This window comes from Ruditapes philippinarum, unplaced genomic scaffold (assembly GCF_026571515.1).
Source record: "Ruditapes philippinarum isolate M1 unplaced genomic scaffold, ASM2657151v2 ctg4437_1_1_1_1, whole genome shotgun sequence".
Classification (NCBI taxonomy): domain Eukaryota; kingdom Metazoa; phylum Mollusca; class Bivalvia; order Venerida; family Veneridae; genus Ruditapes; species Ruditapes philippinarum.
In genome coordinates this window covers 100604-124271 of record NW_026861652.1, presented here as the reverse complement: position 1 = coordinate 124271, position 23668 = coordinate 100604, and the positions used below count along the sequence as shown (strand labels likewise).

Below are 23668 nucleotides of genomic sequence, written 5' to 3'. Positions count from 1 at the left end.
AGTAAATTGATTGACAGAATTTATGTAATATTGATAGTATTAGTAAATGTAATACTTAAATACAGAATTTAGTAAGGTTAACCGAGACATGAAAACATTACACATTTTGTGAAATATATGCAATTTTCTGAATTGAATGATTTGGTCATAATTGTAAACCATACATACAGACATACAGGCATGTAGCCATAATAATAATAATAGATAGCCCTGTGTTTGACAGTGAGATTCTCCCATTTTTTTTTACAGATCCTGGTTACTACAAACACATGTTGTAGCATTTGAGTTACAGTCCTCTATTGCTGACCAAATTTTTTTGTTTGTAACACTTGTTATTCCTGTGACATATGAATAAGTGTTATATCTATATAAGTTCAAATACATATGAGCCGTGTCACGACAAAAAAACATAATGGTTTGCGACCAGCATGGATCCAGACAAGCCTGCGCATCCGCACAGTCTGATCAGGATCCATGCTGTTCGCTATCAGTTTCTTTACTTGTTTTAGGGTCTGTAAGCAAACAGCATTGATCCTGATGAGACTGCGCGGATGCACAGGCTGGTCTGGATCCATGCTGGTCGCAAACACATTATGATGGTTTTGTCATGACACGGCTCATATATGGGATAAGTGTATCACTTTTTGTCATATTGTTGTATTTAAGAAATGTTTTTACTTTTTATTTGCTTTCAAAGTTTCAACCCTTCTATTTTTCTGCTATTTGTGAAAAGTAATATTTTCAATACTGAAAATGAGTGTTATTAACACATCAATGACATTTTCAAAAGAAAATACTTTATTGTTTGTTTTTGGTTGGTGTTCTTTGGAGTAATTTTGCAACTCATTTTATCTTTTATATAAATTGCAGGGTAACTTCGGGTGCCAGGTGATCACAATTTAAACTTTAAGAATAAAAGCTTAAAAAATAATTGTAATTTGTATTGAAACTTTCAACGAGAAACCTAAATATTTGTTGATTCCAATGGTGAAGTTTGTAAAAAGATCGAACAAAAAAAATGGTATTATCTTTTGAGAATTAGTGTTACACTATTATTGAATTACATACAGACTTTTTATAAATAGATTTTTTACATTGAACATAATGAAAAGTGTTAATGCATGTATTGCATATTGAGAGTAACAGTCAGGGACTATCAAAACCGGACAACCATCAAACCCAGATGGCCCCAAAAGTGCCCTATTCAGTTTTCCTCTTTGTTTAGTGGTTGTCAATCAGTCAGCCGCCTTTTTATCAACAATAAATGCATGTTTCTTCTATAATTTTGCAATTAAATTTATTTCAACTAATATAAATGGTAATACTTAAATGTCCATTCAAAGAATATCGCCTTTGAAAATATGGAATAGTGCATTACTTGACCTCTTATACTAATACTAGCTACATGTATAATCATTTGCAGTGTATTGTAAACAATAAATTTTGAATAAAATATCCAAAAATTCAGCATTTGCTTCTGAAATTTTGTATATCATGTTAAAAATAAAAAATTATAACACCATAGGTTTTATCTGGATTAAATCAACGCCATGTAATATCTGTCCAGACACATGGTAGTATGAAAAATTTAGGTAATTTTTATACCCTCCTCAACAGGACTCAAATTAAGTGTCAACATACTCAGATACAAAAACTTGTAAACGTGGGAGCCTTAACTGACAGACTGAATTACTTGATACAACTTATATTTTATTAAGCAGAACCAAGACTTGGAAAAAAACAACAGGATTTTTAGAGATTTTATCCAGTTGATATATTATTGATAATTACATCTACAAAAATAATCCTTACTGTCATTAAATTTGTGATTCAGAACTCTGTATCTGCTACCATAGCCCTCTACAGTTTCTCCTAATAAATGGGCCAGCAGAACGCAATCCTGTTCGCTGAAATTCTGTGCCATTTCATGATTCCTTCTATGATACCGTCTGAGCACTGTCAAATTTGACAGTTCTATTTTTAGCCGAGGGAAATTCCGAAAAAATTATCGTTGAACATGTGAAGTCAACAAAAACGACATGTTTTTGAAGCATAAGATCCTCGAACATATGCCCCAAACCATGTCACTAGTGTTGAACCTCCATTTTCCTGAAATACCGTTGTATAATCCGTAACATATCCGCTAATAAATCCATTTCACGCGACATTTCAATTCTCTGTGTCGATTTCCAAAGTCAGTGTCCGCCATCTTGGATTTTCTCTGGCAGTCGGTTAACACGGAAAGACCGATGAAATTTAAACGAAATTTTTGACTTAAGGATTTTTTTCCCTTAAGATTTTTCTTACCTAAGAAAACGCCTAAGGTGATATTTAAGGGAAATATTTAAGGAAATTTTTACCTTAGGGAAATTATTGGACTTAAGGATTTTCTTCCCTTAAAACTTAAGATTCTTTATGAATACGGCCCCTAATCTCTAGCTATTCGGGTTATTTCCAAGAAGATTTTTAAGTTTTGCTATACACATATAAGGAAAATCAATGTCCTCCGGGGCGGGGCCAATTTTGACCCCAGGGCTCTTATTTGAACAAACTTGGTAGACATCCTTTAGAACAAGTTTCATGCTAAATATCTTAGCTCTAGCTCTTTGGGTTCTTTAAAAGAAGATTTTTAAGTTTTTACTATATTCATATAGGGAAAATCAATGACCCCCTGGGGCGGGGCCAATTTTGACCCAAGGGCTCTTATTTTAACAAACTTGGTAGACATCCATTAGAACATGTTTCATGCTTAATATCTTAGCTCTAGCTCTTTAGGTTCTTTAAAAGAAGATTTTTAAGTTTTTACTATATGCATATAGGGAAAATCAATGACCCCCTCGGGCGGGGCCAATTTTAACCCAAGGGCTTTTATTTGAACAAACTTGGTAGACACCCATTAGAAGATGTTTCATGCTAAATATCTTAGCTCTAGCTCTTTAGGTTCTTTAAAAGAAGATTTTTAAAGTTTTTACTATATACATATAGGGAAAATCAATGACCCCCTGGGGCGGGGCCAATTTTGACCCCAGGGCTTTTATTTGAACAAACTTGGTAGACACTCACTAGAAGATGTTTCATGCCAAATATCTAAGCTCTAGCTCTTTTGGTTTTTTAGAAGATGATATTTAAAGTTTTTTCTTTTGGTTGCCTTGGCAACCAGAGTTCTGCATGGAATTAAATTCTTTGAACAATTTTTAAAGGTGACCACCAAAGGAACATTCCTGTGAAGTTTGGATAAAATTGGCACAGTGCTTTATGAGGAGATGTCATTTAAAGTAAAAGTTTACGGACGACGGATGGACGGACGGTGGACGATCACAAAAGCTCACCCTGTCACTAAGTGACAGGTGAGCTAAAAATCAGTCATTAACCGCACAAAACATGGAAAATATTACTTGAATATTTATAATCATTTTACTTTTCCTAAAATCGTAGTACATATTTCTCAAATTTGATATTATTGAAATATTTTGACTCATCTGGAGGTGTGCAGCTGAAAGACAGCCTAACAGTAGAACAGTACGATTGCCTTGTAAACAATAGAACTTGCATAAGATAGCGTAACAGTAAAACATGCATCAGCCAAACAGAGCATTAAGATGACCAACTGTAACAAACTGAAATCTTTTTTACCTTGTATTACCAGCAGGAGGTCGAGGTGGCAATCCCTCACTACCCGATGGTTTTCTGCCCATCTGTGCAGCCTTCTCCTCTATACTGTCTTTGAAACTTTTCTGAGGAGTTAAACCCTTGTTAGGGGTACCTGAAGGCTTCCACGTGGCGCCTTTATTTGGGGTGCCAGTAGGTTTCATGCTACCGGCAGGTCGTGTTGGTGAATGACTCGGCGAGCCTGGATCCACTTTTTTGATATAACTGACCTGTTACAAAAAAGTGTCGCATGTTCAATATTTAAAATGGAAAAGCCTTTAAATTTGCTAAAAATTTAAATTTCAGGGGAAACAAAAATTGTCAAATTTTTAAAAATATGTAAATTTAAAAATATTAATACAAGTAAATAGAAGCAGAAATAGATAAAATCTGCCAGATTTTCACACTCATATACATTACAATAAATAATGTATTTCTTTAATGTAATTCATGCATGCAGAGGACATGGTAATGTCAACTCTTGTTACTGTACTACAGACATTTAAATCTACTTCTAAATCACTGATATCTAACTACATCTCAAAAACACTCAGATTTCAAAAGTACAAACAACCTCAATTAAGTTATATTAAGAAATCATCTGCCAATTCATATTATCTATTTCATCTATTATCAAACTGAAGTATTTTGAGCTCATCTTCATTTGAAAACAACATGCATAGATTCGGCTCCTTACATTATATTATAATACACTTCCATTTTTTTTACCATTTTCTTTGAGTTTTTACCCCCCCCCCCCAAGGTTACAGTTACTTATCATCTTTAGCTATATACCGCTATATACCTTATTTGCAGACGTCATAGTTTCCCATGCAGACATTCTATCAGTAACCGAGTAAGCAGTGGGCTCGGACTCCCTGGGTGGATTGTTCTTGGCGTCCTGCTGTTTCCAGCTAGCCCTGATATCTGATACAGGCTTCCCAGCAGGGTCATCCTGGTTACATGTTGTAGCCTGGGCTGGTGTGAATGTCTGCTTGGGCGTGGCTGTGATACGATTAGCAGACGCATTGTTGGATTTTGGTGTCTGTGAAACCCTCTGTTCCCAGCCTGAAATGTTCAAATCACAAATTCAAGACTGATTTCATTAAAAATACTAATATTAATAATCAATACAAATTGGAACAATGAAATGAAGTAACTAGAAATTACTGTAAATACAAAACATAGCATTTCCAACCTTTGAATGACAAATTACAACAATACATGTGGCATAAACAATCATGATGACCTCTGTTCCACATCATACCCATATAAACAGATTAATCCCAATATCAACCACTAATAAAGACCCCTCCCCCCCAAAAAAAAACAACAACAACAAACAAACACAGTTACAATGGCAGTAATTAGGTATCTATTTCAAACCACAAAAATTTATGGAATTGTTCAATGAAATGAAAATCATTTAATTTTTGTGACTCATCCTTATTTATTTTTCTATAATATCTTAAATTGTCGGTGAGCCAGTAACAATACTCCTTATAGTGAAGGTTACATTGTAATTGACTTGTTAACTCTTAACCTAGACTGTATTAATGAAATGGATATGCCCAGCTTTGAAATTGGAACAGTCCATTCTATGTTTAAGGGAATTTAGTATCAAAGTACAAAAATTATATAACAAACAGTATAGTGCCTGCTAAGACTAAAAAATTGTGCATGCTTGACTGGCTCTATACTGTCGGGAAGGGCTACAAGTCACTCTCAGTTTCAGCAAGTAAAGTGGTATTAAATTAACTCCACTGATCAGTGTTTTTATTATGCTTAAATGTGCTTTGGTTGTTTGTTTTTTTTTTTATTATTATTTTTTTTTTAAAGTTTTCTTTTCTGTGTGTGTGTCTTTTAGGTTTTTTTTTTTTTTTTTTTTTTTTAATAGAGCATTGTGAGTAAACTCTAAATAGTTTAATATATGAATTTTAAAACCGTATTCAATTTGATACGAAAATAATAATTTAATTTTGCAAAAATAAAGTTATAGAGTGACTGTCTGTCAATCAAGCAGATCATATCCTGCCTTTAACACAATCCCTTGATAATTAGATATTTGATACCGGATATTGCTTTGCATGACAAATATCTCCTTTGAGAACGGAAATAAGGCTGGTAGATTTAAAACTCCCTCCCCCCTTTTTTCTGCATCAATTGGTCATTTTGTTGTATTGGAGGTATAAATTTTTCACAACAACAACATTATAAATCTCAGTGTAAGTCTGCAAGACTAATTTTCAACACCATCAGACATGTACAAACTGGGGAATTTTTTTTAAATCATTTTAATGATGACGCAAGATCGTAAATCGTGCAATTTCTTGTTAAAATCATGAAGACAGGAAATGCAACCTTTTTTCACCTCTTTGTGGTTAGATCCATCAAAAATCTGGGGAGTGCCAATGCGATTATGAAAGTTCACATTTAACATATATACGGTAAGAAATCCAATACAAAATATCAACTAGTAAGGAATGACATTTAACATTTATAAAGATTTCATTTTTATATTTAAATCCGAAAATATCTACGTGAACTTATATTGTAGGAACAATAATGGAAAGGAAATGCACAATCAATATTATTCACTGCACAAAAATAAGGAAGATAATTTAAAAACAGGAAGGAAACAGAATGGAAAAAAAACGCAAACAGGAAAATGTATACATGTGTGCAGTTTCCATTTATAAATGAATAATTATTTAAACATTTTTGCTAATATATATCATTACAGGAAATGATTGAATTTCAACACAATTGCTACGGAAATCATGGTAAAACTTTATTATGTATTTTAATAAACTAATGTGTCAATTTTTTAAGATAAACACAAAATATAAACTGATACTGATATAAAAAATAAGTGAAAAATTGTTCATTGGACTTTGATTGCACACACAATTAAGTTTAAACTCTTCTAATTTGTCATATAAGGGATTGGTTACTTAAAAGATCAAGAAAATCATATCAGATAAGATATAAGGAAATAAATATGTATGTGCGTGGTTTTAGCTTTGATTTTATTAATCTGCAAGTCATATTTAGCAGACGGACAATAATATACAAATATACGGATTTAAAATTCTGCTTCTTTAATTTTTCAGTTGTATACAGCAGACGGACACAGATATAAATAGATACAGCGTCATAACAATAGTGTGATCAGAAACAGCCAATCACAAAACAGCAAAATAAATTTAGCTACATTGCAACAAATCAACTTGTGTATTCATAAAAGAATTTTTTAGTGATATATAAAACTAAACTGTTGAAAAGACAATGAAGTCCAGAATAAGAATGGGAGCTAGTAACAAAGTTTTCACAGTGAAAGATATTCAATTCTTTGAAAGAATCTGTGGCATAAAAGAAAGAAATTGTGTCATTTTTACTCACAAAAATCATGGGATAGAATCATCAGCATACACAGATGGTTATCATTCAAAGATGGACAGAGATTTAATTTAAATTGGACACATTTACTTTTTCTGTAGAAATAAAACCACAGGTAAGCTGTTTGTCTAAGTCTTTTTTTCCAACAATATAAAAATATAATTTTACTTACTTTTCTGTAAAAAAAATAAATATAGACTAGTTTTTATTCTAATTTTATTAAAACTATACTTTAGCAAACTTTTAAAAACAAGATGGACTTGTAAAAAAAATAATGTTATTTTTTTAGTTTTACTTCTGTTGAAAAAATTACAATTTTGACCTACAATTTTATGAGGAATCAAGTATATATCTAAGTGATTATTTTCTTCCAATCTTCGAAAGGTACAAACATTTATATTTTTCACAATTAAGCAATTTTAAATCACAAAATTTCCCATAAAGGGGAACATATTTTTTTCCCAAAATGGCTAGGAAAAAGCCTGTTTTCCATTCTACAATTATCAAACCACATGTAATTTTTTTTCCAAGAAATAATACAATGGCACATTACAAACTTTAACATAATATATGAGCTAAGTCACGACAAAACCAACATAATGGGTTTGCAACCAGCATGGATCCAGACCAGCCTGCGCATCCGTGCAGCTTGATCAGGATCCATGCTGTTTGCCATCAGTTTCTCTACTTGTAATAGGGTTCATGGTAAGCAAACAGCATGGATCCTGATCAGACTGTGCGGATGAGCAGGCTGGTCTGGATCCATGCATTTTGTGCAACATTTGTGTTTGATCTATAAAATTCTATATTTTTGACACATGAATGGATACGGCTTTGAAAAAAAAAATGGTTACCAACAGACAAGAAAATCTTGAAACAAACCTTGAAATAATTTGTACATTTATGATTCGGGTAAGTGTTTATAATAAAGCACAGAAAATAACAAGCAAATGTATAAATAGATATTACATGCAAAATTAATGTTACATGTTCAAATTCAATGATAAAATAATAACAATAAAAACAAGCAATTATCATAGTATTGCAAGCAATCCATAAGTCCCCTACCGGTAAGAGCCCAAGCAACATTCTGAAGGGCCATTGGCCATTCACTTAGGTTCCTATTTTAAGTAAATTTGTTGAAAAAGTTCTTTAAAAGTGATCACAGGAAACAGTTTTTATGTACAGACAGACGGACTGAAGGACACTCTAAAGTTATTTTTTAAACATCCCTGTTATCAAAATATAACATTTTTAAAATCCTATCATGATTGAAGAAGTTGGAGTAAAAATTACCAATTTCTCAAAAAAAGTTCAAAAGGGGCATAATTCTGGAAATAGTCTTGCTAGAGTATTGAACACTCACAAATGTTGAGTGACAATAAGAAACATTTATATGAAGTTTGAAGTAGATACATTCAGAAAAAGAAGTTATTAAAAAAAACAATGTTTTTTTCATGAAAATTTTAAGTTCAAGGGAGGTAATTCTGATAAATTTTGTGCTAGAGTTGTAAACCTTGTCACATATGATGTGGTTGATGACAAGCAACTTATATTTAAAGTTTGAAGAAAATACCTTAAGAAATAAAGAACTTATAGTGAAAAAACTTAAAAACTAGAATCAGAAATCTTGAAATTCAGTCTATTTGTTGCCATAGCAACCAGAATTTTCAACATAGGAAGATAAAAAAGGAAGTGCATAATTTCCATACTGCCATCTACCCATATGTCAAGTTTCATAAACATGTTTTCAGTACTTTTTGTGTTATCACTGGATCCAGGTTATGTGTAAAATTTGCCATATTTTCAGTCTATTTGTTGCCATAGCAACCAGAATTTTCAACATAGGAAGAAAAGAAAAAGACGTGCATAATCTCCATACTGCCATCTATCCATATATCAAGTTTCATTAAAATATTTTCAGTACTTTTTGCGTTATCGCGGGATCCAGTTTTGTGGACGGACGGACTGAGGGACGGACAGACGGACGGACTGACGGACGGAGGGTAAACCTAAAGTCCCCTCCGGTAAACCGGTAGGGGACTAAAAATGGGCTCCTAGCCATAAAAAATCATAATTTCTGTCTGATTTTCCAGCTGATCTTTGTTTTGTGTATTATGTTGTTATAATTATGTTGACTGTATTTTATTGTTTTTTTGTCCTGCATGGGAGCTATACTAGAAAGTTGTACTTACTTAAAAACATAGATTTGTTTGGGTTTATTTTTAAAGTAAAGTAGTTTGTTTTACTTTTAGTCCCATTGATACTGTAATGGTAATATGGCAACTTTCCATCTTAACTGGTGGAGCCCATGTTCACTATAAAATTTAAGGATCAGGATTAAATTCAAAAATCTTGAATATTCTCCATTGATTACCCACATAAATTTAATATTTAATATTAATTTGATAAAACTGGACTTAAAACAGCATGTTTATGAAATTTTAGAGAAAAAAATTATATTGTTATTTTTGCAAGATATGGGTATTCAAGGACTGATCCAAATATTGATCCTGATCATAAAATTGATCTTTATTTTGATGCAATTATTTTTGTATTTCTTTTGTAATACTTCAATGTTATCCCAAAATAGTGTTGTTTTTTTGCAAATCAGCATTTTTTTTTACATTTTGTTTATGTACCATTTAATTCTAGCAAAGAATGACCAATATAAGTTTTATAAAATTATGAAAATAAAATCAAGATATCATCCAAGTGAACACAGAGTCAGGTGCCAATATGTGCATTATTCCAAGCACTATCCAGCACCTGGCTAGAAAACCACCACATCCCATAAGCCTACTGGACTTAGACAAATCTTCCTCACATAAAAGAATTCAAAGTCCCTGGTGGGATTCAAACTCACAGCGGTGAAAGGCAAGTGGCTTAAAGTCAACAGTCTTAACCACTGGGCCAAGGATGCCGATGTTTAAATACACTGATATTATATAAATCTCAACTTTATCATTCTGAACTTTTATATTGTTGGATAAAAAGACTTCCACCTGAATCACTCATGTGTTTCCATTTTCTTTCAGTGCATTCAATGTGAAGGAAACACACAGGCAAATGAAGTGTTGAATTCTTGCAAAGAATCTTACATACAGTAAGTTTTGTAGATTTTTTTTTCTGACAAAGTTGCATAAATAAACCTATTGATAACAAGTTATTTGTGCATAAATTTGAAAAGATAAAAGGTAAATTTATTATGAAGTCAAATAAATTTATAGATTAAAAAAAGAAAGAAAAAGAACAGCCCACTAGAACTGTCACAAAGGAATGAAAACAAAATTCAATTATGGAAAATATCTGTGAAATTCCCACTACAAGGGGAAATAAAGTAAAGTTACTTGTCACAGGAATTTTATAAAGTGTTAAACAAACTTACTTTTACACACTCCTTTGACTTTTTAAAATAGTTTTTGTAAGTCTTCATGTGATGTTACAATTTATGCAATCCTAGTTAATCTCTTATAATAATAATATGAGCCGCGCCATGACAAAACCAACATAATGGGTTTGCAACCAGCATGATTACAGACAAGCTTGCGCATCTGTGCATTCTGATCAGGATCCATGCTATTCGCTACCAGTTTCTCTACTTATTATAGGGTTTGTAAGCGAACAGCATGGATCCTGATTAGACTGCGCGGATGCGCAGGCTGGTCTGGATTCATGCTGGTCGCAAACCCATTATGTTGGTTTTGTCATGGTGCGGCTCATATATCAAATATATTTACAGATCTGCATTAAAGGAAACAATAGATGCTGGACACACAGTATGCTAGACTATACTTGATGGTACAAAATTAGCCATGTTGGAAATTTTCGTAATTACAAATGGGAATAGTTCAGTGAAATTCAAGACTCTAGTTATGGGTCAGTGTTCTATCCTGAAGATATGTGTTCAGTTTCAAATCTAAGTGGTTGCATAAAGAAATGAAGGATTTTTTTTAGTTAGTAAAGGGGAATTACTCTATGAAAAATATTACAACAGCCATGCAACACAGAGGAGAATGGTCAATTATTTCAATACAAGAGTTATAGGTCTTGGTCACTGTCCTATAATTATGACCCTAAGGATATAAGTATGAAGTTCAATGGAATGCTTTCAGTAGTTGTGTTCACAAAACATTAGCCAGGAATTTTTCAAGTGCACAAAGGGGGATAATTCAGTGAAAATTCAGGCTAAATTCATGAGACTGGATACTGAACTACAATTTTCATCTAAAACCTGTATGTGCAAGGTTTTAAGCAAATAACTTCAATAGGTAAACAACTGCAGGTATTTTGAAGCTGTTTAATAAAATATACAGAAAAAGCGCACTTTACTGGAAAAGTATAATACCTCAATAACAGAGCTAAACAAATGTTTAGTGTGTAAGCCACAAGGCAGTACTTAATATTTTTATTACTACTGGAAATATATTCAATAGTGACACATCAGCAGTGTACAGATTTTCACAAAGGGAAATGAAATAAAGGAAGTTGCAAGCTATCGTAAGTGGCAGATCATAAATTAATCAAGTGCTTGAATGAGGATAATGCAACTGTTTCTAATCATTTAAAGGAAGCATGTACATGTATTACTTTCAATAAGTTAGTATAACTGCATTGTATATACAAGACAACATATAGAACTCAAAAAAAGGAAACATTTATTCGCATGTGAAGTGTCTGTGTAAGAATCAAATGTGTGAAAAAATTGGCACTTAAAAGCCTATTCTGATGTTGGAAAGATTGATACATTATGTGCCTACTTGAGATACTTCTTCAGTTGTGAAATACTTCTTTCGGAAATCCTATTGTAAAAATAGGCAATTCAAATAAGGGAACAGTTGGGCCTGTTGGATAATACATGTTATCCAGAACAAGGCAATTTATTGTGTTGTTTTTTTTTTAACAGCAAATCCGTAGGTACAAACAATTTTTTACTGTTAAAGCTTCACAGTGCACTATCCGTTACAATAGCGAATCTGTTACACTTATTTTCAAAGCTGTTTAACTGTAAAAGTTTGTTAGTATGTACTGATTAGCTAAAAAAAAACCCCCAATTATTCTTAATTCGGAAGTTAGTCTATTTCCGAAGAAGGAAATGAACATACTTTTTTAGTATTTTTTTTGTCTTGAAATCCCTTAAAGATGAGCAACGATGAGTTCCAAATACAAAGCAGGGCAAGTCCAGTACACAAATTTTTAGGTTTAAAAGGAAGTTTAGCTTACTAGCTAAAGTGCCAAAATTAATGATAAAGCCTCAGCAGATTTTTGCTATGCATACGCTAATAATGTACCCCGTAACATTTTATGCAGAATGTATGCTATGTTCCAGCATAAAAAGGCCATCATAACTTGACACTTAATTGGAAATGAAATAAGAATATACCATATTGTATTTAGGCATTATTAAGGTTTCGATTAATATTCCCATACTTATATTCCCTTATCATACAATAATGACTGGGTTATACTCACTTATTTACAATTTGAAATGCAAAAACTACCATTCTAACACTCTTCACAATATTCTCCTCAATATTCCACGAAAGATTCACATATATGCACAACATAAAAAAATAAGAATGCCAATAAACTAAATGTCAGGAAAAATACTTGTACGCTTAATGTAGTTCAACATATTTTTTTATCAATTCTCTATTTTATTCGAATGTAAGAATGGAAATAAATATTAATTTTCCTTGCATTATAGTATAATAATGCAGTTTATTGTTCAAATGCTTTGTAATTAATCACTCAAGTCACTTGTTTATCACTCGTGATTATATTCCAGCGCATCTGAACTCAAATACTGCATTATTCTCAAAATTGATATCTATTTCCTATCTTTAAATCGTGAAAAACACATTACCAGAATGGGCATGCCTACCCCATAGGCAATCCCTGAATTAACTTTTCCTCCATTGTGAAGAGTCCTTAGTTAAATATTTTCCTAAATATCCTGTTTGCAAGCTATAACATTTCTGTCTTGTTATATTTGTTATTCTCCTGTATACTCCATTAGCAAACTTTAATACTTATAGTATTCGTCACTGCAAGCTAATATCAGCAGTCGCTAAGCAATGTGTAAAGTGTCAAACCTACCTTACATTAAAATAAAAGTAATTCATTTTAATTTGTAGCAGCTATGTAGAGAAAAGAAAAGTGTTGACATAACAAACATGCAGTATTGCAAACAATATCAAACAAACATAATTATATTCTTTTATGTATACACAGATAGCTCAAGTCACAGCCAATAAGCTTGTCATTCAGTCTTACCTGCAAATCTTTCAGACAGAGGTAATTCTGTCGGATCACTGACAGCAGGGCCCTTGCTGGGCGTGTCCACCGTCCTTTTCCAACCAGCCAACCGTTCATTGATTGGCTTACTAGTCGGCTCATCTTCCGACGTAGACTGCTCCTCCGCCTTTCGGTTCACTGGAACATGGTTTGTCACAGTCCGAACCTTCCATAAAGATTTAATACAATTAAATTACGCAATCCATCCCGTTTCCAAATATGATAGAATTTTTATATTAAATTGTCTTAAAAACTACTGTATCTAAAACTTAATTATTAAAATTTAATAATCATAAATATAAATGGAAATATTTCATAAAACATAAATCTATATATTAATTTTTTTTCCACCCGATCCTTTTCTGAAGTTGAGAAGAATAGTGCTAACACAACAATACAGATTATAGAAATTACAGAAGCACTGCATGAGGTGTGAATGATCATCTCTTAAAAAAGGGGCATAACTCCAAAAATATTGCCTTCAGAGTTATGCCCCTTGTCTAACAAATGCACCTTATCATTATAAGCACATATTCAAAATTTCAAGACGATAACTTTTGAAACGTGTTTGAATTATGGGCTACATTAAAAGTTTTTGCAAGAAAACATCAACAATGCAGCGATCATAATAGCTCTACTTTTTCTTTGAAACAAATGAGCCTTAAACAAGATATTGAATTCAATTTCTTGGCTTTTACCTGATGGGTATATTTTGGGGATCCCATTGAATGCGGCTGTTGCAGCTGAATGGTATGGCTGCTCACTTTTGGGGATCCTGAAGGAGCACTTGGTGCTGGAGTCCTTTTTGGGGAAGCAGCCCTGACAGGGGATGGTGCACGAGGTGGTTTAGGGGGTCCTGATGCAACCTGTGGAACAGGCGGGGCAGGGGGCGGAGCTGGGGCCTCCTTCTTTTTCGGCGAAGCGGCTGGCCCGGGACCACTGTTGTGGTTTATCCTTTTAGGTCCCTGGTACAGCTCGTATTCCTTTTTTGGCGAGGAGACATGTCGGTCTCGAGCATCGTGATTTGGCTGGTTGCTATCACGCTGGGGTGGCTGCCATCTTGGTTTCTTTTCTTCTTGTTTCCTAGAGGGTAACGTAATTTAATAATTGTATACAGATGACAAGCCTCAATAACACATAAATTAGTATATATTATCATATATAAGTATATATTAAAGTAAAATAAAATGCTAAAGTAGTACATGTTGTGTTAAGTTTAAACCGAATTGACATAATGTGTAAGCAATGTTTTTTTTTTATCTTTTAAGTAATAGTGGCAATAGTTTGCAGTACACATGCTTTGCTTTGATTCATGGTAGGATGACTCCACACATCAAATACATATGATTGACTTCCATTGTTTTGTTTCGATATATATATTTATATTATATACTTTGAAATGAAATATTGAGAAATATTGATGAAATAAAATGCGTATTTTCATTTTCCGTATTTTCACTGTAAAAATTTATTTTTCACTGCAGTGAAACATATTTTCCGTATTTTCACTGGTGTCTTGTCAGACTACTTTCTTTTAAATTCTGCCAGTACTCAAAATTTAAGGGAAAGTCTTGCAAATTTAAATGTCCAGAAAGAGAAAAATGTATATAATAAACAGAAAATTCAAGTTTTTTCTATAAATACATGATTTATTTTCATCTTGTGGCATGAAAATTACCATATTTCATACCACTCGATGAAAATAAATCATGTATTTATAGAAAAAACTTGAATATCCTCTATGTATGTAAAATAAATGCTGCTGATAAAGCAGTGATTTTTTTCCCTGTATTTTACAGCCAAATAAAGGCTGTTTCCTCTAGATCAAAATAGGTATATTTACCCCTAAAAAAGCTAATATTTTCCCCTGAAATGCCCTGTGCAATTCTTCACCAGAACTAATACTTAACAGCATCTGACTTATTATATCAGCTAGAAGACAGAAAGCTGTCCCTATAGCCTCTGCTATGTATCATGCATGTTAAATTGAATTGAAATTGAAATTTTATAAAATGTGTGGGTAAATTCCATTCTCAGTTGTTGGAATTTGATTTTCCCCTTTTTCTGATTTATCGTGCTTATAATACTTTCCCCTTTAGAAAGCCACAGGTTGTTTTGAAAATTAGAAAAAAAATCACTGTAAAGGCTGCAAGGCTGAAAGCTACGGCAAATTTAAAGTAGCGTTTTTGATTATATATGGCAAGTATATAAATTCATATGGTTTCAAGAAAAACAAGAGCTGTCGGTAGGAAAGCAACGCTCGACTATTCTTAGCGCTTGATAGTAAAAAAATGCTTGATATAATTACCTCCTCCTGTTTACAGGTTGGGGTCATGATGGTGAACAAGTGTGCAAAGTTTCAAAGCCATATGTCAATGGACTTTGAAAATATTTGAACTATTACAAAAACTTTAACGTAAATTCTAAGTCAAAAAAGGGGCATAATTCTGTCAAAATGCTTGATAGAGTTACCTCCTCCTGTCTACAGGTTGTGGTCATGATGGTTAACAAGTTCGCAAAGTTTCAAAGCCATATGTCAATGGACTTTGAAAATATTTGAACTATTACAAAAACTTTAACATAAGTGGTTACGCCGACGCTCGGGTGACTACAATAGCTCTACTTATTCTTATCGAATAGTCGAGCTAAAAAGCAGTTTTTGGCTACAAGAATATGGCTATGCTTTCTAGATTCATGTTGTTCAAAATATGTAAATTGTTGTTAAATTTCTTTATGTATAAATATCATTTTGCTTTTGTATTGTATTTTAAAACATTATTATTTCATAAAATAAAAATCTTTTGAAAAAAAAAAATGTTGCTATTTTTCAAATTTCCTAAATAGATTCATGCCAGGTCCATCTACACTCATTCAATATTCTCTATTTGTTTCAACTGAAGCATTTATAAATATATTATGCTTAGACTAAATGGCACAAACTTGATGGTTGGGTGAGACATGTCACATTCAAAGGCATCTAGGTTCTGAGCGAGCTTGGCAAATCTGGACTTCCTGTTCACTGGGGATGATGCTGGGCTTGATTGAGGTTCGAACACAGGTTGCTGGGGCAATTCATTTTCTGCTGAATTTGTATCTGAAATCAAATGTTAACATAAATTGATAAAATATAGAGACATGAAAACATGGTTGAACAAGTTAAAATTCTTAAGTTTTGTTTGTTTGATTGGGTTTTCGACACATCGAAACATTATAGGAAGACCTCAGGTGCCCTTCCGTGCATTAATTCAGGCACGAACGGGCACCTGAGTAGAACCACCGACGTTTCGTAAGCTAGCTGGATAGCTTCCTCACATGATTTGAACCCACAGCGGTGAGGGGCAAGTGGTTTGAAGTCAATGACCTTAACCACTCGGCCACGAAGCCCCCAAGTTCTTAAGAAACAACACTCTATTAAGTATCAAATATACAATACTGACTTTTCAACACATTTGTCCTAGTTTGACAATAAAAATGATACATTTTTAAAAAATCTATATGGGATTCACTTTTTGTAAAGTATTTAAATACAGACTATCCTTATCTACAAGAAATGTCTTTTGAATACTAAGGATATTCTATAGATAGTGTGATAACCAAATTTTCCTATAAGCTAAAGCAGAAGATAACTTATAAAAAAAAATTAACCTCCTACCTGACCAGTTCATTCTTTCACTAGAAAGAGCATTTAGCCTCGATTTCACACTAGGAATTGCCGGGGTATCAGCCTTCTTGCTGCTATCTTCCCAAGTACACTGTCTTTTTGGTGAATCTGCAATAAATTGTTCAAAAACAAAATGTTGCTTGAATTCTGATCCGATTCGATCATCATCAGTTAAACTCTCAACAAAGAACAGTTTTTGCCATTATAATAAAAAGTAAATTTTATTGTTCTTTGACTTTATTTTTTTTTTCAAGAAATCGTCACCAAACAATCAAATGTATCAGTAATACGACTTGAACTGACTGTTGATGAATCCAGTTAGGCATACAGGTCTGCTATCTGGACCAATGAAATATACGATGTATTTTGTCAATTTTTTTTTTGTCTGGTATTAGTACAGATCTTGGACATTGGTCACTATTGCAGTTTACTTATGTCACATGTAATAAATTCTTCAGGATAATTTTAGCATTGTAAACAAGTCTTGAAGATGCTGATCAAAAGGCTCTTACCATCGTCAACAGCTGCTGATATAACAGGCATATTGGTGGTATCCTCAAGAACTCTTTTCCTTGGAGCAGGATCGGGCGTCTTCCCCAACTTCTGGTTGAGCATAGCCCTTCGCTGCCGAGTCCTCTCTAACAGTTGCTGTAAATAAATTAGTAACCAATATTTAATTTTTTTATTGTCAAAGTAAGGTTGCATTGATTTTTACAATTGCTATGTAATGATTAACACCTTTGCCAACTGGCTCCAGAAACCCTTTGAGCATGACAGTTAATATGAACCCAGACAAGACTTTCTTAACTGATGACCTTTGACCTCAAAGTCTGACCTTGACATTGCAGCTGATGGTCTAGAACTTGTGCTATAATCACACACTGTCTTATCATGCTACAAAGCTTAAAAAATCCCTTGATGCATGGCAGAGATAGAGACAGAAATAAACCAAGATAAATGTCAATGTCTAGAACTGTTAATAGGGGAAGTCCTAGTTTGGCTGCACATTTTTCTGATTCTCCCCTGTGACATTTCATGCCCAACATGTGATCGTGACTATATGGAGCTCAGAGTCATTTCACATTGTGATCTTGTTTTGATTTCCATTAGAAATTGGAGGATAAATTTCATTATAGTTGGTGAGTATATCACTGTCAACAACTTATTTATTTTTAGGACAGGGATTGAGTAGCAGATTTCAGTGTCTATTCTAGGATTTGAAAAATAGGGGAATTTTTAATGTAAAAATGAGAATTTTTTTTGTATTTGTTGATCTTTTTCCTTCTTTCTCTATGTAAAATTTCCCCCCTACCTCTGAAAAATTTATAGTGGGGAATTCTCAAAAATAATAGTGAATCCCCCCCCCCCCCGTCCCCCTCCTAGCATAGACACTGAGGAAAAAGATGTGCAAAAGAATTTAAGAAACCAACCAACTTGATTTGGCCCTGTAAAAATGACTTGGTGGACAAAAGCCCTCCCGTGAAAATAATAGGGCGGACAAAAGCCCTCCCGCAGCAAATACTAATGAAATACATAGACAAAAGCCCTCCTGCAGCAAATACTAATGAAATACATATATGTACGTTGAATAGTTTATATTATCTTTTCAATGCACTCAACCTATTAAAATTGTAATCATGAATATTTTTGTTTTCCATTGGTATAAGCTGTTTGTATGACTATGAGCTTGAGCTAATTCCTGCAGGCATCTGAATAATTAGTGCTAAAATCTGGAAGTGCATATTTATTCTTGAGATATGAAGGATTACTCCTATGTGAAGTTAAGATTAATAGAGTGATAAATGATGAAAAGAAGTTAAAATTATTGAACTTAAAAGTTAGTTATTTATAATGTGCCTTGTAATGAGTCAATTACTTTAAAAGTGACTTTGTTTTTAACGACATTCATGTAAAAAGTTACCTCGTTAAACTTTTCACGAAGGTATATTCAGAATAAAAGGTGGTTCTAGCTCATATACATACTTAGGCCAATTGAAAACAACAAGAAATATATGTAACAGTTTTAATATGTTGAGAGCATTGAAAAAAAAAAAACCACATGTATTCAACATACATATTTATTTTTGTTACGAGAGGGCTTTTGTCCACCTTGTTAATTTCTTGGGAGGGCTTTTGTCCACCTTGTAATTTTTTGACAGGAGGGCTTTTGTCTGTTTCCAATCAGTTGTGTTTAGATCACAAGTAAAACATGCAAATCTCTTTAATGATGGACAAATTTCTACAGTAGTGAGTACTGTCAATTGACGCAGTTATCAGAGCACAACAATAATTTTCGGTGTGTTTTTCATTTTCAAAGATGTTTGAAAATTAAACTTAATTAAATGAAAGGGTTTTTATCACAATTTTGTAAACTATTTCAAATGATGTTATTCAACTGCAATCAAACGCTCCTTTTTTCCAGAGATGACAAAGATCAATATTCGTACTTTCTTCACTGTAGCCAACATGGCTTTAAATTTTTAATTCTCTGAAAGGTAAAGATAGGAAGACAATTGCTGTTTCCTGGTTAAAATCCTTACTTGATGTCATAGTCTGTCCTGGCTAGCCATACATGACTCGTGTATAGCAAGAAATTTTGGAGTGTAGGACAAAAGCCCCCTTGGAAGAAAGACCCCACCCCCTTCTAAAAATGACAAGGTGGACAAAAGCTCCCCCCCATGAAATTAACACATAGGACAAAAGCCCCATCAAAAATACAGGTAGGACAAAAGCCCATCAAAAATACAGGTAGGACAAAAGCCCCCCCCCCCCAACCCCTAGTCCAGCAAACAAAAGCCTCCCTAAGGTTTATAGACAAGACTGATAACTATCTTTCTTCACACGCCCAGTGTTAAGGAACTTGGGTTATACTTCAAATAAATCTAGACAAGTATGCGCCTTCCACTTTTATCGACTTTGTCATTTTCAGATGGGGTGAAATTTTGGCTAGCCATACGGGCCTGTAAGGCTAGCCATTTATTATTATTATGTTAATGTCATGCATTACAAAAAAAATCTAGTTCTGGCTTCCATAACTTTATATGTCGCTTTTATTTTGACGTTGTGTGACAGTAATTTATGAATCATCACTCAAAACAATATAAATCCAACATGCTTTGGTACAATGTCTGTTAATTAATAAATACACCGTTATTCATAATTGCAAAAGCCATGTTTTCAATTAAAAATAGCATTTTGGTCATGTGTCACCAAATGTCATGCAAAGGTATCCGAACCTAAATTCTCGCTAGTCACGTGATAATTAGGGCAGCAATGGCGGCGAGTTTTATGAAATGTGAACCCAATGATAAACTTTGAGGCATTATTTCATCAATCTAACATTCTGTGTTCAAAAATATAGACCGAAGTGTCCCAAATATATCTAACTACCTGTGTTAAAATAGCTTTTGTCCAGATCACGCAAATTTATTGAATTACAGCATGACATAGTCTGTCCTGGCTAGCCATACATGACTCGTGTATAGCAAGAAATTTTGGAGTGTAGGACAAAAGCCCCCTTGGAAGAACCCCCCCCCCCTTCTAAAAATGACACGGTTCTGGTTGACTTTCGATACGGGATTGGCTTCAGCGAACAGGTCTAGCAGTACTATAAAACCTGTTCGCTGAAGTCTCTTTAGCTAAAAACTAGAAATGTGTCCATAGGACACGGATGCCCCTACACGCCACTGTTCTGTCAATCTTATGACTCTAGGACAAGTTGAAAACTAAAAATCAACAAAGGGCCATAATTCTGTTAAATTTGGTCGCAGCAAAAATTCCTACCTTTACTACCATCTACACTGTACACATAAAGGTTGTTAATCCCTGGAAGTTTAAGCAAAATCTGCCATCCGGTTTAAGAGGAGTTGCGTTCACAAAATTTCTACATAGTATATAATGAAAAAACAACAAAGGGCCATAATTCTGTTAAATTTGGTTGCAGCAAAAATTCCTTCCTTTACTGCCATCTACACATAAAGGTTGTTCATCCTTAGAAGTTTAAGCAAAATATGCCATCCGGTTTAAGAGGAGTTGCATTCACAAAATTTCTACATAGTATATAGTGAAAAAAACAACAAAGGGCCATAATCAGGGCTCGCGCTGGCAGTAGCCAATGAGCAAATTGGCTCCAAAATAATTAAATTGGCTTAAGAAAATCACGATTGGCTCAAACTTACGAAAAGTATGACTTTTGGAATCTCCAGTCTAAATTTAGCTTTTTCTATTTCAAGAATGGAAAAGTACACATCTGGTTTTCCATCTTTAACTTCCGTTTTATCACTTCTTATCTCAAAACACGGGGACACAGTCTACTTTTTGTGGGTCATTGACTGGTTTATATTTGTAACTTCCGTTCCGAACGAAATATTGATATGAACAGTAACACAGTATAATACACTGAGTTTACCAGCTGATAAATATGACACTAATTGGTGTGAAAAATACCTGTTGCAGATTGTTGAATTTGCACTGGATAATTGGTCTTAATATTCAATATGAAACAATAACTAGCGGCATCTCAAGATTATCGCTAATCAAATCAGCATCTTGGGTATGAAATGGCGACAAATTATGTTCTGCAGTTGGCAACTTGACCAGTAAATTTTATCGTAGTTGATAAACAGATTGAAGGAATTACGAGTTGATAGAGTTATTGTTTTTGATTTTTTTTGGTGGTGGTGGTGGTGGTGGGGGGGGGGGGGGGGGTTATTGCCAATAAAATCCAGGGCCAAAACACCATTTTTGAGGAAGGGGTTTCAAATTTAACACAAAATTTTAACAAGTTCTTTAAAATAGAAAAGCAAAAGCAGTGGGAATGTTCTTCAAAATAGGACAGCAAAAAGCATGGGAAATAGTAATAAGGCAGTAAAAGACCTCATTTAATTTTGTTCTAAATTCTATGGGAAATTTCAAAAGACTGGGAAATTTTGAGGACCAAACTGGGGAAACTAAGAGGCTAGTTTGGTTGGGGAAGCAGCCTTTATTTGGGCCACTTCAAAGAATGGCCCTGAAATCTGACCTTATTATGGCTTCAAAAATATATTGTTGAAAAGGAATTTATTTGACATACAGAGTAATCCTGTAAAAAAGATTGACCTTATGTCACCACCATGCCACAGACTTAGATTTTAAGGGAACCTTGCTGCCTACATGTAATTTTTGGCAAATGTTATACTGCTACTGACATCTAAGCTTAGTTAATGCTTTTCTAAATATCCCATGCCGTACCATTGCCTGATTTGAAAATAAAATACAGGCAGACAATTTTCGCTGCGAAAAATTGGCTCAAAGTAAAAAATTGCCAGTGCTAGCCCTGATAATTCTGTAAAATTTGGTCGCAGCGAAAATTCCTTCCTTTACTACCATCTTCACCTTAAGGTTATTCATCCCAGTAAGTTTAAGCAAAATCTGCTATGCGGTTTAAGAGGAGTTGCGTTCACAAAATTTCTACATTGTATATAGTGAAAAAATCAACAAAGGGCCATAATTCTGTTAAATTTGGTGGCAGCAAAAATTCCTTCCTTTAATACCATCTACACATTAAGGTTGTTCATCCCTGTAAGTTTAAGCAAAATCTGCCATGCGGTTTAAGAGGAGTTGCGTTCACAAAATTTCTACATAGTATATAGTGAAAAAATCAACAAAGGGCCATAATTCTGTTAAATTTGGTCGCAGCAAAAATTCCTTCCTTTACTATCATCTACACATTAAGGTTGTTCATCCCTGTAAGTTTAAGCAAATCTGCCATGCGGTTTAAGAGGAGTTGCGTTCACAAAATTTCTACATAGTATCTAGTGAAAAAATTAACAAAGGGCCATAATTCTGTTAAATTTGGTTGCAGCAAAAATTCCTTCCTTTACTACCATCTACACATTAAGGTTGTTCATCCCTGTAAGTTTAAGCAAAATCTGCCATCCGGTTTAAGAGGAGTTGCGTTCACAAGATTTTGGGACGTACGTACGGACGGACTGACGGACAGACAAGTGCAACGCTATATGCTCCCACATTGTGGGGGCATAAAAATCTATTTCAATATATCTATCTTCCATTTATGTCAAACCCATAACGAGGACGTAGACATGACTGTAGCACACTTCCCGAAATATGACGGTCTGACAGACAATAAAAATGAGACATGTCCAATAAATTTTGATTAGGTCTGACGATTTTTTATTCTGGATCGGCCTGACTGTCCGGCTTTTATCCAAGTCGCATGTATACAAAATGGCATCGCTACAGATGCCAAACCTGGGAAAAAAACGAACATCTACGTCCGAGGTGCGCGCATAACAGCAGGAAAAGGATGAAAAGAATAGACCTGAGGAAAAATTTAATTAAAACTGGAAGCAGGACTGTAAATCTTTGGTGTGTATGACAGGGAGGAGATGAAAATGCATTGTACGGACTCTGCCGATTTTTTCGGCAAAAAAAAACCAAACCGAAATGTGTCTTAGAAATACAAACACAAGTTTTCCTTTGATTATGGTTAATTTTATTCGGTCTGACAGATTTTCATGGTTTGTCGGACTGAATGTCTGACATTTTTTTTTAACTTTCGGGAAGTCTGCTCTAGACTAGTCATTTCAAAGACAGCTATGAAATACAACTTTACAAGGGAATCCAGGAACCAGTCCCAGCTCTTCAAAAAGTCTTATTGAATAG

The 23668-nt window shown here is 33.8% G+C and overlaps 1 protein-coding gene across 1 annotated transcript in view; it reads right to left on the bottom strand.

Moving 5' to 3' along the window:
- LOC132716423 (anillin-like) overlaps positions 1-23668 on the bottom strand; it is a 51405-nt gene that overhangs the window by 27200 nt on the left and 537 nt on the right. Inside the window, exons 2-8 of the mRNA XM_060699695.1 lie at positions 17518-17653; positions 16997-17113; positions 16285-16438; positions 14043-14427; positions 13324-13510; positions 4454-4716; positions 3634-3878 (exon numbers count right to left, since the gene is read on the bottom strand). Of these exons, the coding sequence (XP_060555678.1) occupies positions 3634-3878; positions 4454-4716; positions 13324-13510; positions 14043-14427; positions 16285-16438; positions 16997-17113; positions 17518-17653 (1487 nt within the window). The remainder of the gene's footprint in view (positions 1-3633; positions 3879-4453; positions 4717-13323; positions 13511-14042; positions 14428-16284; positions 16439-16996; positions 17114-17517; positions 17654-23668) is intronic.